The following is a 13,569-nucleotide window of genomic DNA, read 5'->3' on the forward strand; positions in this document are numbered from 1 at the left end:
TCATGGAGCCAAGATGGCCTGCGAGGACTTTAAAAACCAACTGAGGACGTGACCAAGGGAACAGCATGCGGAGGACGGCAGCAAGTAAATACGAATGATGTGAAGTCTGGAGGGCTGTCAAAGTGCCGACAGTGCGAACCTCTGGAGGCTGGGGGGCTTATCCCTGGACACTTCTCTTTTACAGTTTTGTCTGGGGCTTTGTTACTGTTTGCTACTAAAAGGGTTTGATGAGGCAAGGTCCCACTGTGTTACTTGGCCGTTCTCAAGTGACCCTTCTAGCTCAGCCACCCAAGTGGCTGGGGCTACAGCATGCACTCCCACATCCACCTTCCTTGACCATTCAAGTTTTCTTTTTTTTTTTCAGTGTATGTGTGTGCCTGTGTAAGTTTGTATGCACCCTGTTTGTGCAGACACCTGCAGATACCCTGGGTCCCTGGATCCCCTGGGACTGGAATCACAGGCAGTTGTAAATAGCTCAGTGTAGGTATCAGGAACCAAAGCCAGGCCCTATAAGAGTAGCAAACAACCCGAACTGCTGAGCTATCTCTCTAGCCTTCCTTTAACTTGTTTAGAAATTCTCTTTACTGGCTTCCTGATATAAAAAACAACAAATTAATCCTTAAAGACATAATAAATAAGCCTGGCAGTGGTGGCACATGCCTTTAATCCCAGCATTTGGGAGGCAAAGGCAGGTGGATTTCTGAGTTTCAGGACAGCCAGGGCTACACAGAGAAACCCTGTCTCGAAAAAACCAAAAACCAAAAACCAAAACAAAAAGACCTAATAGATATTGCTCATATCAAACTAGTTTCCTTCCTCAGGCTCTGAGAACAAACACTTCCCCACTGGGCTGCTATCTACAGTGAGCAGTGTGATCCTTAGGACAGCTATTGGAGACAAGCCAGGGCTCCAAGTGCACACTCTGTCCACAGCAGATTGCTTCCTGCTTCCAAGAACACATAAAGCATCTCTAAACGGTTTTCTTTCCATCTTTCATTTAAGCACTGCCCCACCCCCACTCAAACACTCATGTAGCTCTTGATTATTGTAGGCATTTTATTTACTGTACAAAATATTTACATCTCCAACTGCAGACATCCAGACGTGGTCTTCCAATGTGCACCAGAGCTCAGCCTCTGCCAAGTTCTAGAACCAAGCTGACAGTCTCCTTGGTACTCATGACTGGTCTCCTTCAAGGACACCGAAAAGCCAAGTCAGGAGGGCAGCTGCCCTCCCAAGTACCTCTGTCACAAAGCACAAACAAAAGAACTGGCCAAAATAAGACAAAACTGACCAAGAAATAACACATGTTTTTATCTGTCCAACATACTGTATCTCTTCCCCACAGTGGCTAGTACCAAAGCAGTATTAGAAAAAAAAGGTAAAAGAAAATGCAAAAGAGAGCAAAATGCTTCTGAATAGTCAGGAGAGTGAACTAGAAGAATAGAAAACCACACAGTACTAGAGGATTTTTTTTTTTTGTTAAAGACTCTGGTGCCTAAGACCAACCTGGGATGCTAGCTGCCCCAGCTGGGCTGCAACAGCGCTTAGGAGACTCGGAAAAAGTGCTATGACTAGAGCTTAAAATGAGAGGTCTAGTCACGTACACACACTGACCCCCCTGTGTAGTCTGCAGAGGGGTGCTGGAGCCTGGGTTGCAGAACCTAGCAGGAAGAACCGCCCCAAACGGCCAAGCAGCCATGTACCCAGCTGGAAGGCCTAGCCGAGGCAGAGAGGCAGCAGGGTAGTGGCTAAATGATCTTGTACGTGTTCCTTGGGAAAGTGTGAGCAGGCGGGGCAGCACCTTGTCCCGGTCCCTGAGGAGAGCAGTGACCATGTGGCATGGAGGATCCTGGGTGGAGAGGTCCTGATGCCAGGTCCCAAACCCCGAGGATAAGTGAGGTGAGCACCCACGCCAAGAGAAGACAGATGACTGCAAAGGAGGTCAGGCTGGATTCTAGCAGCTCAGGAGGGCTTGTTTCCCGTGATCCTGGGAACAGGAGGGCTCAGACTGCTTCCAGGAGGCCAAGGCACTGTCACAAGAACTGCCTTGTCTCGGGATTCTGTGTACTTGCTGGTTTTGGCAATAAAATGGCTTGTAATATTCTGAGTGAGTGCCCCATGGAAAATAGTGGCTTGTAGGAAAGCCTTATTAAAGACAGAAACTGGGAAATCCATGTGATATTGAGCCTTCATGTTGTTTCATTCAAACACTCATGAAAAGATGTTATCTTCCTCGAGACTGAGAAGTTCTCTTTGATCACCATGTAACTGTGAACCCAACATAGCGTTCTCCCTCCATGGTTCCCCCACTTCCTGGTAACTGATGAAACCAAGTCCTTGGAATTGCTAGGTATTTACTGCTGCTGGATCTCCACCTCATCTGTCCCCAGTGGCTTCACTACTCCTTTGCCTTAGCGCTGCCGAAAATCACCACCATAGCTGGCAGGCTTTGTTCACTGTCCCAGTCCATTGCTCCCAAAATTCTTCCAGCAGAATGCTAAAGACAGCTCTTAACCAACTACGTAAGTGGGAGGTCAGTCTAAGTCCTCCTTCAGTGCAAAGAACAATTCAGAGAAAAGCATCAGTAGTCTTCAAGCCATCCACATGCCTGGACACGGCCCTTCCCCAAGAGAGAATCGTACCCAGCACTGGAGGCTACAGCACAGGCATCCTTTACATTCTTCTGACTGCTTTTCTCACTGGCTCAAATTCAAGAGAAAGCTTAGCAAATTCCTTATAGATTAATGATCATCTTAAAAAATGTCCACAGGGAGTGTCGTTTCTAGTTCTGTCACCATAAAGAGATCCTTTTGTACTACCAGTCCCCATGAAAACTAACCCAGTGCCATGGCCTGTGCCTGCCATTATGTGGGAGGACAAATCAGACGGCTTGTGTGGGCCACTTTCTATCTGCGCTTCTCCTGGCCACAGATGAGAAGAGGTGATGGGTTGCCCAGTCTGGTCAAGTAGTGAGCTCAAGGAGGGCTGGAATGAGGCATGGCAGAAGGGTCTCACATGCCGGCTTTCCAACAGAAGTGAGTCCTCTGTGTCATGAATGTCTCCCAGCCACGGAGGCAGATCCGGCCACAGAGATCTTCAAAGGACCAATGAAGTGACAGCAGCATGGTCCTCCTCTCATGACTGAGTAGAGCTCAGATAGGTGCCACGTGCTCAAGTGGCCTGTGGTGAATGTGGACAGAAGGTGAGGTAAGAACAGGGCTTGCAGATGACAGAATACTCCAGACGCAAGGGAGCATGCAGTATCTTCCGGCTAATGGTTGTGGTTAAGGTCAGTGGCTATGCTTGTTAACATGTGTCCAGATGCTCTAGAGAGCTTGGGAGCCAAGCAGGTGACAGAGGAGCAGTCAGAGCATGCCAAAGCCCTCGCAACCCTCACTGATGGCCAGCTGTAGCATCCTGTGCACCTCTTCATATGAGTCATATGTAGGGAGGCACAGTTGGTTAAAACTGGAAAAACAAGGAGGAAGATGATGAATTCATACTACAAGAAACATGGGCAAGGGCTAGAAAGAGACTCTCCCACAAGGGATGCTTTGGGCAGCCTACCATGTGTGTGCAGTAGGAAGTGTGCTGTGGGTTGGAGCAGCAATAATCTGAAATGAGGGACAGAGGGCAGCAAATCCTCCAGGTGGGAGCTGAGAAGAGCCTGTTGTGAACTGAAGCAGCCGAGCCAGTTCCTCCTGGGTCAGACTGGAGACCACAGTCCAAAACCACCTCATGACCTGGCAGGAAAATACAGGGCTTTAATCAAAATGACGTGCAGCCTAAGATCTGACTCCTAAGGAAGGACCAGGATACTGTGGGTAGGCAATGCTCCCATTTACAGTACTATGAGGTATGGATAACAACCCCTACAAGAATTTACATTGTCACAGGATCTGAGGGTAATCACCAATTGATTGCTTGGCTCTGTTTACTTGCATTCCCACCCATTATCCCAATGGTAGTCAAGGTTTCAGTCTTTAGGGACCTGAGCTCCTTTCGGCTTGGATAACTTACCTGTTTTCCCAGAATCATCGTTTCGCCAGTCAACATGTCAACTTCTTTGACTCTTCTATTTTTGTCTTCTAAAACCATTCCACTTAAGTCAATACCAACCCAACTGTGAAAGCTTAGCCCATTACCTTTTCTCTGAAATGCCAGGATCCACCAACCACTATAGCATGGGCTTTGAAGTCAGATACACTGATGTCTCCAGTTCCACACATCAGCAGCTAGACAGACAGAAGGACAAAGACATTCTATTTAGTCAGTTACCTACATAAATGGAAATGCAGAATGAAACCAATGCCAGGAGAAGACAGAAAATAAGATCAGTGCTAGAATGAACTGCAATAGGCCAATGATTCCTAACCAGTGTGGGATTAAAAAATAAAATCACAGTATTAATAAACCCACACCACTTACACATACACACACACACACACACACACACACACACACACACATACACACACACACACACAAAGCGATTCAGCAGAAAACAAAAGTGATTATTGTGCAAGCCAGCCAACCTGGATCCCTAGAACCCTCAGTGGAAGGGTGTAACATACTCCTAGAAGTGGTCCCCTGACCTCGGATGTACCACAGCACACAATAAGCTCTGTGGCACATGCATGCCTGTATCACACAGACTGGAAGACTAGATTTAAAAGACAGACAGATGAGTACACTAGGTACTGAATCGGAATCTCTGAAGTTGGATTATAAGCATATATAGATGAAGAGGTTTCCTAGGGGTTTCTGATGAGTGTGCCTAGTTAAGAACGGCTAAGGATTCTTTGTCATTACAGAATGAAATGAAAGAAATAAAAGAACTGAGTCTGTGTTCTAGTCAGCAGAGGAATGCCCAGGGGAAAAGTCCCTTTATGAGAGCTTTCTCTCAGGTCTAGCCTCCTTTTGTGGGTTGAACTTTTCCTACTTCCCTTTAGCTCTGCTTCCAGTTGAATAAACTAAAAGGTATGGGGAGCGAGAGAGGGAGAGAGCATTAATGACATCAGAGCCTTAAATATCTTGCTGATGTCCTAATTTGGCTCAAGAGCCAACATGTTACTTAGCAGACTATGCATATCCATCCAATAGCTGTAAAGAATGATACCTCTTAATAAAGAGACAAAAAAGCCCAACTTCAGCCCTGGAAGCTTTAGTTTCTTGAAGATCATGCCAAGTTAATAAGTAGCCCGGAGCAGCCTGAGGAACCGCTGTAGACTGCAGCTTTTCTCCCACTCTTGTATGTGTTGTCTCCAATGCTCACACTACAACAAAATACCCCAGGGCCCCAAGGCACCAGCACAGGTAAGAGGGCTATAGAAATTCTAGACTGAGAATTCATTGTTTGGATTTTATATCCCCAGGCACAGACGTTGATGAGAATCACAGAAGCTCGACTGTTCTCTAACCAAGGAAGAATTACACAGCATTACCCGATGATACTGACACTAACAGTTTCCTTACACATTTTAAAGTTTCTCTTTTTTTGTTGTTTTGTTTTGTTTCTGATTTTTCAGACGGGGCTTCTCTATAGCCCTGGCTGTCCTGGAACTCAGAGATCCAACTGCCTCTGCCTCCTGAGTGCAGGAGGAATTTCTAACAGGAACACTTTGAAGAACTTTTACTGTACATATCATGTGTGAGAGCAACAGCTAGTAAAGACAAGCTGACTCTCTTGTTCTTGACTCCTAAGGACTTTCAGCTGACCATAAAAATGGTATTTACCATCTTAGAGCTAACTTTGGGCTGATACAAAATGTGAAAACACCGTTACTTAGGTATGTAAATACATACACATGTTCTCACACTCTGTGACACTACAGATATGTAGACATGTGACTTTAATATGACCCATCCTGTGTCTTTCACTAGCATAGAGCCCTGAAGGACTACTGTCTTCTTCACTGCAGTTTCTCTGGTATCTCAGCACACAGTTCATAGTTCACACATACCTGAACAAATACACTCTATAATCCACTTAAATATGAAGACTATATGTTATGCAAATACTCATTAGTCAATTAATATCAATAATACTTGATAAATATTAACTACTACTCTTCATAACTACTTGCTGCTCTATGAATTTCAACATTGTAATTTTTAAAAGATGAGACAAGGTACACAGACATACATGCAGGAAAAGACTCATATACATTAAAAAAAATTTTCTTTTAAAGTGACTCTAACTCCGGTATAATAAACATCTTTCTGTCTACACAGTGAGACTGTTTCAATCCTCTCATTTCCCAAGAAGAAAGAATGGACTTTTTTGCCGCACCACTAACAGAAGGTACAAGCAGGGGCCCAGGAGGCACACCCTCAAGAACAGCAGCAGTCTTGGGGCTGGTGAGATGGCTCAGCTGGTAAAAGCACTTGTGCCAATCCGCAGGCTCATGTGGTGGAAGGAGAGGACTAAGTCGACAAGTGGCTTTCTGACCTCCATATATCCGACTGGCATCCACGTATCCTCCACACAAGTAAACAAAAACCACAAACAAGATAGGTTCAAATCCTAAGCACTTACCTCAAGTTCATTCTCATCAAAAATAGCCAGGAGGTTCTCAGGAACCAGCTCATTCAAGCCTGAAACAGAAGTATCCAAGTTAAAGCCAGACCGCAACTATGGCCCCAACATGAAAAGCACAAGGAGACAGGGCCCACCTTTCAGGAAATGTTCTACCTCCTCTTTCACTTGACTGGCCAGCCGATACTGAGCCAGCAGGTTTAAATAGAAGATTTTATTTGCATTGGTGACTGGGGTTTGAGCTCCGCCTGTCATGAGTTCTACAATCTGAAACAGAAGGCAAAAGACAAGACAAGACAAGGGGAAATTGTGGTAAAACTGTATGCTGTATCAGCCAGAAATATTCTATAAGCAGTGACTGGACTCCCTCAAGTTTCTCATCTGCATTAGCCTTTTTAACACACATGCTTTTCACTCTCCGTTACTGACTTTCAGGGCTCATACCACTATTCCACACTCCACTAGCTAAGACTTCCACAGGGGGCATTAGGCAGGTCTTCTCTCAGGCAGTGAACAGTGCTGATGCAACAGGAAGGTACTATGGTCTCGTTAGCATCCTTTAATTCTACTTCCTTAGTAAACCAACCACTCATGGCCTTTTCTTGAAGACGCTCTTTCATATGACAGAAGCATATGTTCCCACACATTCCTCTATCGACCAAGTATACAGATGGAAAGAGCAACAGCTGAGACTTGGTTGGCATCAGACACTGCAGCCCTGATACGAACTTGCTACAGAACTCCAGTCTAGTAGCTGTTTGTTCCTTATTTCTTCTGTGATTTGTCTATCTGCTTCCTAAGTAACAAACAGAATTTATAAACACACACACACACACACACACACACACACACACACACACACACACACACACACTTCTGGAAAGGACATAAAGAAAACCGCATAATTTTTCAGAGGGGCATCATGAGGAAAAGCCAAAACCTCCCTAAATTCACCAGTTGCTTGAGAATAATACGGTTCTCATTTCTTTTTCATTTCTANACACACACACACACACACACACACACACACACACACACACACACACACACACACCAGTCACCGAGGGGCACGTAAATAAGTCCCAAAGCATTAAACAATTACTTTAGAGCGTCCGTATGGAAACTAGAGTTGTCTCCATAAGTGGATGAATACCTCCATTAGTTGTGAGGCCAGTTATTTTAAGGACCTAATAACATTTTAATTGCATTGATGTGAATAAATCTTAACATTTCTTAGGCCATAGCTAGAAGTGCTTATTCACAAAAACCATACCAAATTATAGCAGTAATATAATATCCATAATTATAGAAAAGGAAGTTCTACTGTTAGTCTTTTGAGAATCTTGCAGGTGAATAACCTGCTGCTGTCCCTACACCAGGAACTGTGAACAACGTTCTGTTCACTAGCTATTTTGTTATGTCAGCTCAGGAAGCAAGGGACAGAGTTCACTAGTACAAGGACAGAAAACTGGCATTCCTAGCCTTTTCAATAAAGCATTTAGTTTTATTCTCATGAGATAGGGTCTCTGTCTGTAGACCAAGCTGGCCTCAAACTCACAATGAACTGCCTGCCTCTGCCTCTGCCTCCCAAGTGTTGGGATCAAAGTATATCACTCAGCTGCCACATCTTTGCAGTCATTGCTACCTCCCTTTGAATTACATAGTGATAAGCTACTACTGCAGTGGCACTATCAAAGCTAATGAGGTTTAACTATCTATTATTACTATGACTAGCTTCACTATTATCATTTGATAGCACAACTATACACAACTATTTTGACCAATAGTTTATAATCCGTTGGAAAACAAAACACTGTGTAGGTAGGTCCATTATCTGAGATTTATACTATCCATCAGTCAGTATTTTCAGCTTACTGCCTCTTCCCTCCAGATGAAATAATTCCCAAAATGTTCCAGGGTACAAATTACTTAAGGTCTATATAACATCACAGATTATATAAATATATATAATGAAGGTTGAGAAATGTCCAACTCAGGGCCTGTATGACACAACAAAGAAAGTAGAACATCAAGGAACTAAGGGGTAAGTATCAGGAAGAAACATGGGGCCAAATCTGTAAAATCCAATCAGATCACATTAGAGCTCTGAGGATTACAAGCATGAGGTGCTGATGTGGAAATGTAAGTAGAGACAGTAAGAGCTGCAGGATCTCGGGGTGTGCACTGGGCCCCTCCTGCTTTCTAAAGGATGTAACACAATGTAACAAAAACATATTTGTAACAAATTTTATATATATATATCCAATAATCTCAACACTCAGGAGGCAGAGGCTGTGGATGCCTGTGAGTTCAAAGCCAGCCTGATCTGTATATCAAATTTAAGGCCAGCCTGAGCTACAGAATGAGACCCTGTCTCAAAACCAAGCCAAACCAAACCCAACAAGAACAACAAAAAGGGTTTTACTATGTATAGGTATCATGTTAAACAAAGAACTAGGTACCTACATCACAACTGCTAATCACAGACAGTCATCCCTCCCAGACCAGCTTAAGCAAGGAGGCTTCATTAGCATGTCACTCAGTCCTCTGAGAATCTTTCCTTTCCTTCACTGCAGAAAGTCCTACCGGAGCAGCCTAGAGGGATCTGGGCTGTAGGGACTTATGAGTCCTGGTCTCTCTCACCTTATCCAGTTGACCTGATTTGTTGTATTTCTCTTCTGCAAAGACCAGCTCCATCTCACTCATGTCATTGTTGAGGATAAAGCACACTTTGGACTTATAGAATTCTGGGTCATCTGTTTCAAAGTACTGCGGAGATAGGAAGACACAGAAGCACATGGACACCCTTTGCCATGAATGGAACTAACCACTTGACACCACTTACACCTTCAACCTTAAAAATAATCAGCTCAGGGGGCTGGAGAGACAGCTCAGAGGTTAGGAACACTGGCTACTCTTCCAGAGGTTCTGGGAACAAAACCCAAATGGAGGCTCACAGCCATCTGTAACTCCAGTTCTCCATGTTTTCTACTCAGTGGGCACCAGGGATATATCTGGTGCACGTACATATAAGCAGGCAAAACACACGCATACACACAGAATACAAATAAATCTTTTTAAAAAATTAAATAAAAGGGGGAAAAGGATGTTAGAAAATCAGCTCATGTGGAACGATCCCAGGCTAGCCTGTCTTTAGTGAAATTGCACACCCACCATGTTACCTTGTAATGCATACGGAGTCCTATGATTTGGGCCAGGAAAGACCGAGTGAACCGGGCACGGACCAACTGTTTGTAGGCACCTCCTAGAGAGGATTCATACAAACACTTGCCCACCAGCCGCCCTGCAAACTCATACATCTTCAAGCGCAGGTGAGCCGGGCGGTTAGGGTTAGGATGCACCTGTCAAAGAAAGAAACGAAAATGTCTTTGACCATTTTTCATCCATTCTAGCTAATTCTGGAAAGACTCCCAAATCCTATGCAATTAGGACCTAGAATGTCCCCCAAAGATGTATATATTTAAAAGTTTTGGTCCCCAGCCCAGAGCACCGTCAGCAGCACTCAGGCTACTGAGGTATGTCCTGGAAGAGAACTTCCAGGTCTCTCTCTGTCTTTCATGCCCTAGCCCTGAGGTGAATATCTCTCCATACTCAGCCACTATGATGTGCTGCCTCACCACGAACCCAAAAGCAAGGAGGCCAGCCAGCCACAAACGGAAGCCTCTAAAGTCTGTGGTGAAGTAACATTTTCTCTTTATAAGCTGGCTCTCTCGGGCACTTATTACAGTAACAGGAAGCTGACTCTTACCCAATGCTAAGGGAATAAAATTTCAGTTTAAGGATCACAGAGCAGACAACTGAGTGAATTAAAGTGACTGGAGGACAATGGCCACGGAAGAACCTTAGATTAGTTTGTGGTCCTTAGTTGACTTGAGTACAGGTGATCTGATGCCTGTCCCTAAACAAGAACTTCTCAAACAGTCACGGACTCTACTTGTGATTCCTTTCTAGTCAGGGATCTAATACAGAACCAATTGCCACAGGCGTTTTTCTTTGGATAATAGCTTAATTATTATAAGTGAGTAAAGCCACAATGTATCTCTCTTAGCCAAGTGCTCAACTCTTTTTTCCCATTCTACAGGTGAAATAATGGAGCCAAATAAAAGGTAGGCAGCTTGACTAGCTCATTACACACAGCACATCATAATGGAGCCAAATAAAAGGTAGGCAGCTTGACTAGCTCATTACACACAGCACATCAAGAGCAAAGTTCAAGTTGTCCAGCTTCCCAGGTCAGCTGTGAAACCTCTGTGTATTCAGGGTAACTTTCCACCCCCCGAGGGGAAGGCACGGACTCACTAGTGCTTGGTTGCTGTCAGTGAACCGGGTGAAGAGCTGACTGGTGGTATCAAACAGTGCTTTGCAGATTAGCTCAAACCATTCCCGGCGAGGCCCTCCCCAATCCAAAGCTGAAAAGTATAATGAAAATTAAAAGTGATGCTGGCTTACACCACCAACTATTCCTCTTCTTCCTTTAGTCAGCACGTAGCATTCTCCCGTCCTCACTAGTCCACTACCTGTTTCTTCCATGTAGCTCACCTATATGGTAAACACTTCTTGAAACCCTGCTTTCTTCTGTAGATTCCAAGGTACTCTGGTCACTGAGCTAACAGAAACACAGGTCAGAGATCCAGGAAACAGACACTGTGGGTCTGCAGTGGTTATTCTGTCCTTCTGGTGTGAACTGTAAGCGCTCAGCCCCATGTCTCTGTTTTCTAAATTCCACCACACCATCCAGCCACGCTCCTTTCCTCGCTCAGAGAAGCTGGGTTTTGGGGGGAGCTTGAAGAGGCTGGTCTGAGCTTTATCGGAGAGTGGAAGGAGGAAGGAGAATTAAAACAATAAAATGAAACTTTACAACCCACCTTCCTCATCCTGGAAAACCACTTCAAAGTTCTTGCTCCAGTCTGAGATGGAAAAGTTCCGAGTGGCCTTCAAAGACTAAAACGCAGAGCAAGCAAGGAAGCTGTAAGAAGACTGGCTTCTCCCTCAGCCTCTAAAGAGAACCCCTCAAGAGCAGCACTGCCCACTGAGCTAACCACTGCATGGAAGTGATAGATGGCACACAAGTAAAACCCACGGATCTTATCTTATATTCAAATATACAGATCACCAGGAGAAATTCAGTATTTAAAAAAATTGGGGACAACCACACCAAAGACAACCCCAACTGGCACCATGCAGCCAGGTGGGCAGACCACACCTAAGACGACCCCAGATACCCAGAATCCCTGTGTGCCACTAAGATGAGCAAGCAAGTGGTGGGGAGATGGAAAAGAAAGAGAGACAGAGGGATGTAGGCACAATGAAGAGAGATGGAGCTGGAGACTTCAGCACAGTCTGATGGGAGTAGCCAGCAGTGCTCCCTAAGGCCAGGGTAAGGTCGTGGCCTGTGAAGAGGGCCAAGATCCACAGATCCAAAGCTGCAGGATCTCTATGACACAGGGAAACAACAGGATATCCAAGAGGAGAACCAGTGAGCATCCAGTATTGACAGTGTAGCAGAACCCAGAGGCTTCAAATCACTGCAGTGACTCCCTGCAGTGAACATTTCCAAGTATAGTTGTGGACAAGGGGTTGGCAAGATGGCTCAGCCACTAAGAGCACTGACTGTTCTTCCGAAGGTTCTGAGTTCAAATTCTAGCAACTACATGGTGGCTTACAACCATCTGTAATGAGATCTGACATCACCTTCTGGTGCATCTGAAGACAGCTGCAGTGTACTTATATATAATAATAAATAAATCTTTGGGCCAGAGTGAGCAAGGACTAAACAAGCGGAGTTGACCAGAGTGAGCAGAGGTCCTAAAATTTCATTTCCCAACAACCATATGAAGGCTCACAACCATCTGTACAACTACAGGGTACTCATGAACATAAATAAATAAATCTTTTTTAAAAAGTGTGGACAAAAGGGTACCCTGTAGGACATTCCGTGGCACACTACAGATTCCACAATGAGGGTTTTTTCTCTTTTTCCTTTTTTTTGGAGTGGGGTGAGGTGGGTGGGGTGTGAAGTTCCAAGGGCAGAGGGCAAATACAAAGGGATGGGGAGGTGAGTGAGACTGGGGTGTATGATACGACCTTTATAAAGAATCAATAAGCCGGGCAGTGGTGGCGCACGCCTTTAATCCCAGCACTCGGGAGGCAGAGGCAGGCGGGTTTCTGAGTTCAAGGCCAGCCTGGTCTACAAAGTGAGTTCCAGGACAGCCTGGGCTATACAGAGAAACCCTGTCTCAAAAAAACAAACAAACAAACAAAAAACAAACAAAAAACAAAAAAAGAATTAATAAAAAGCTAAATGAAAAATAATCTAAGCATGGTAGCAAATCCCCATGACCACAGCAAACATAAAGCTCAAGCAGGAGGCCTCCAAGTTCAATGCTGGCCCATCTGAGGCAACTTCTGCCTGGACAAAACATACAAACAAAACCATCTAACCTAGATTTAAAAGTTAGAATTTTCCTTCTTTCCTTCCTTCCTTTTCTTTTTTCTTTTTAAACAAATTTCATTTTATTAGTGAAAAACCCTTACATAAAATGTTTTTGGGTGGTTTCTTTAAAAGGCTTCAGGCAGTAAGCTGTAAGCAGAGCTAATGAGTCTTAGTTTCCAGGGAAGTACAGACTCTGTTAAAGTAAGGCTACATAGGGAGCCATGCCACATGGGGTGTGTGGCTAAGAAAGGGGTTTCCGGTCACAGCCACCAGAGCCAAACACCACACACTTTCTGGGCGGGCATCAAGCCTTCTCACTCTGGGGGAATGTCAGGCCCAGGCCAGTGTCCGTGGTGGGGACAGACACTCATCAGGTACTCTATTTCTACCAGACCAGAGTAACAATAAGTATTACTTCCTTCTAATCCAACTGAAGTCCCTACCCCAGGAGTGCACTATCAGAGTGCTTCTCCAACCACGACTCCTGCTCCCTACACTGTACTGTCCAGGAACTAATCATCACAGACCAGAGAGCTGATGTCTGTCAGTCTCCCCCACAGTTGCATGCCTCTAT

General features: G+C 44.7%; 1 protein-coding gene across 6 annotated transcripts in view; it reads right to left on the minus strand.

The window, feature by feature from the left end:
* Positions 1 to 1,035: 1,035 nt before the first annotated feature.
* The window catches only part of Arel1 (apoptosis resistant E3 ubiquitin protein ligase 1), a 53,941-nt gene continuing 41,407 nt past the window's right edge, over positions 1,036 to 13,569 (minus strand). For all 6 annotated transcript variants that reach the window (XM_029540715.1, XM_029540714.1, XM_029540717.1 and 3 more), the window contains 9 exons: positions 11,428 to 11,503; positions 10,862 to 10,971; positions 9,724 to 9,903; positions 9,185 to 9,310; positions 6,679 to 6,808; positions 6,542 to 6,600; positions 4,149 to 4,238; positions 3,571 to 3,746; positions 1,036 to 3,471 (listed from right to left, as the gene is read on the minus strand). In XM_029540715.1, the coding sequence (XP_029396575.1) occupies positions 3,369 to 3,471; positions 3,571 to 3,746; positions 4,149 to 4,238; positions 6,542 to 6,600; positions 6,679 to 6,808; positions 9,185 to 9,310; positions 9,724 to 9,903; positions 10,862 to 10,971; positions 11,428 to 11,503 (1,050 nt within the window). In that variant the 3' untranslated portion in view covers positions 1,036 to 3,368. The remainder of the gene's footprint in view (positions 3,472 to 3,570; positions 3,747 to 4,148; positions 4,239 to 6,541; positions 6,601 to 6,678; positions 6,809 to 9,184; positions 9,311 to 9,723; positions 9,904 to 10,861; positions 10,972 to 11,427; positions 11,504 to 13,569) is intronic.

This window comes from Mus pahari, chromosome 7 (assembly GCF_900095145.1).
Source record: "Mus pahari chromosome 7, PAHARI_EIJ_v1.1, whole genome shotgun sequence".
NCBI classification, from domain to species: domain Eukaryota; kingdom Metazoa; phylum Chordata; class Mammalia; order Rodentia; family Muridae; genus Mus; species Mus pahari.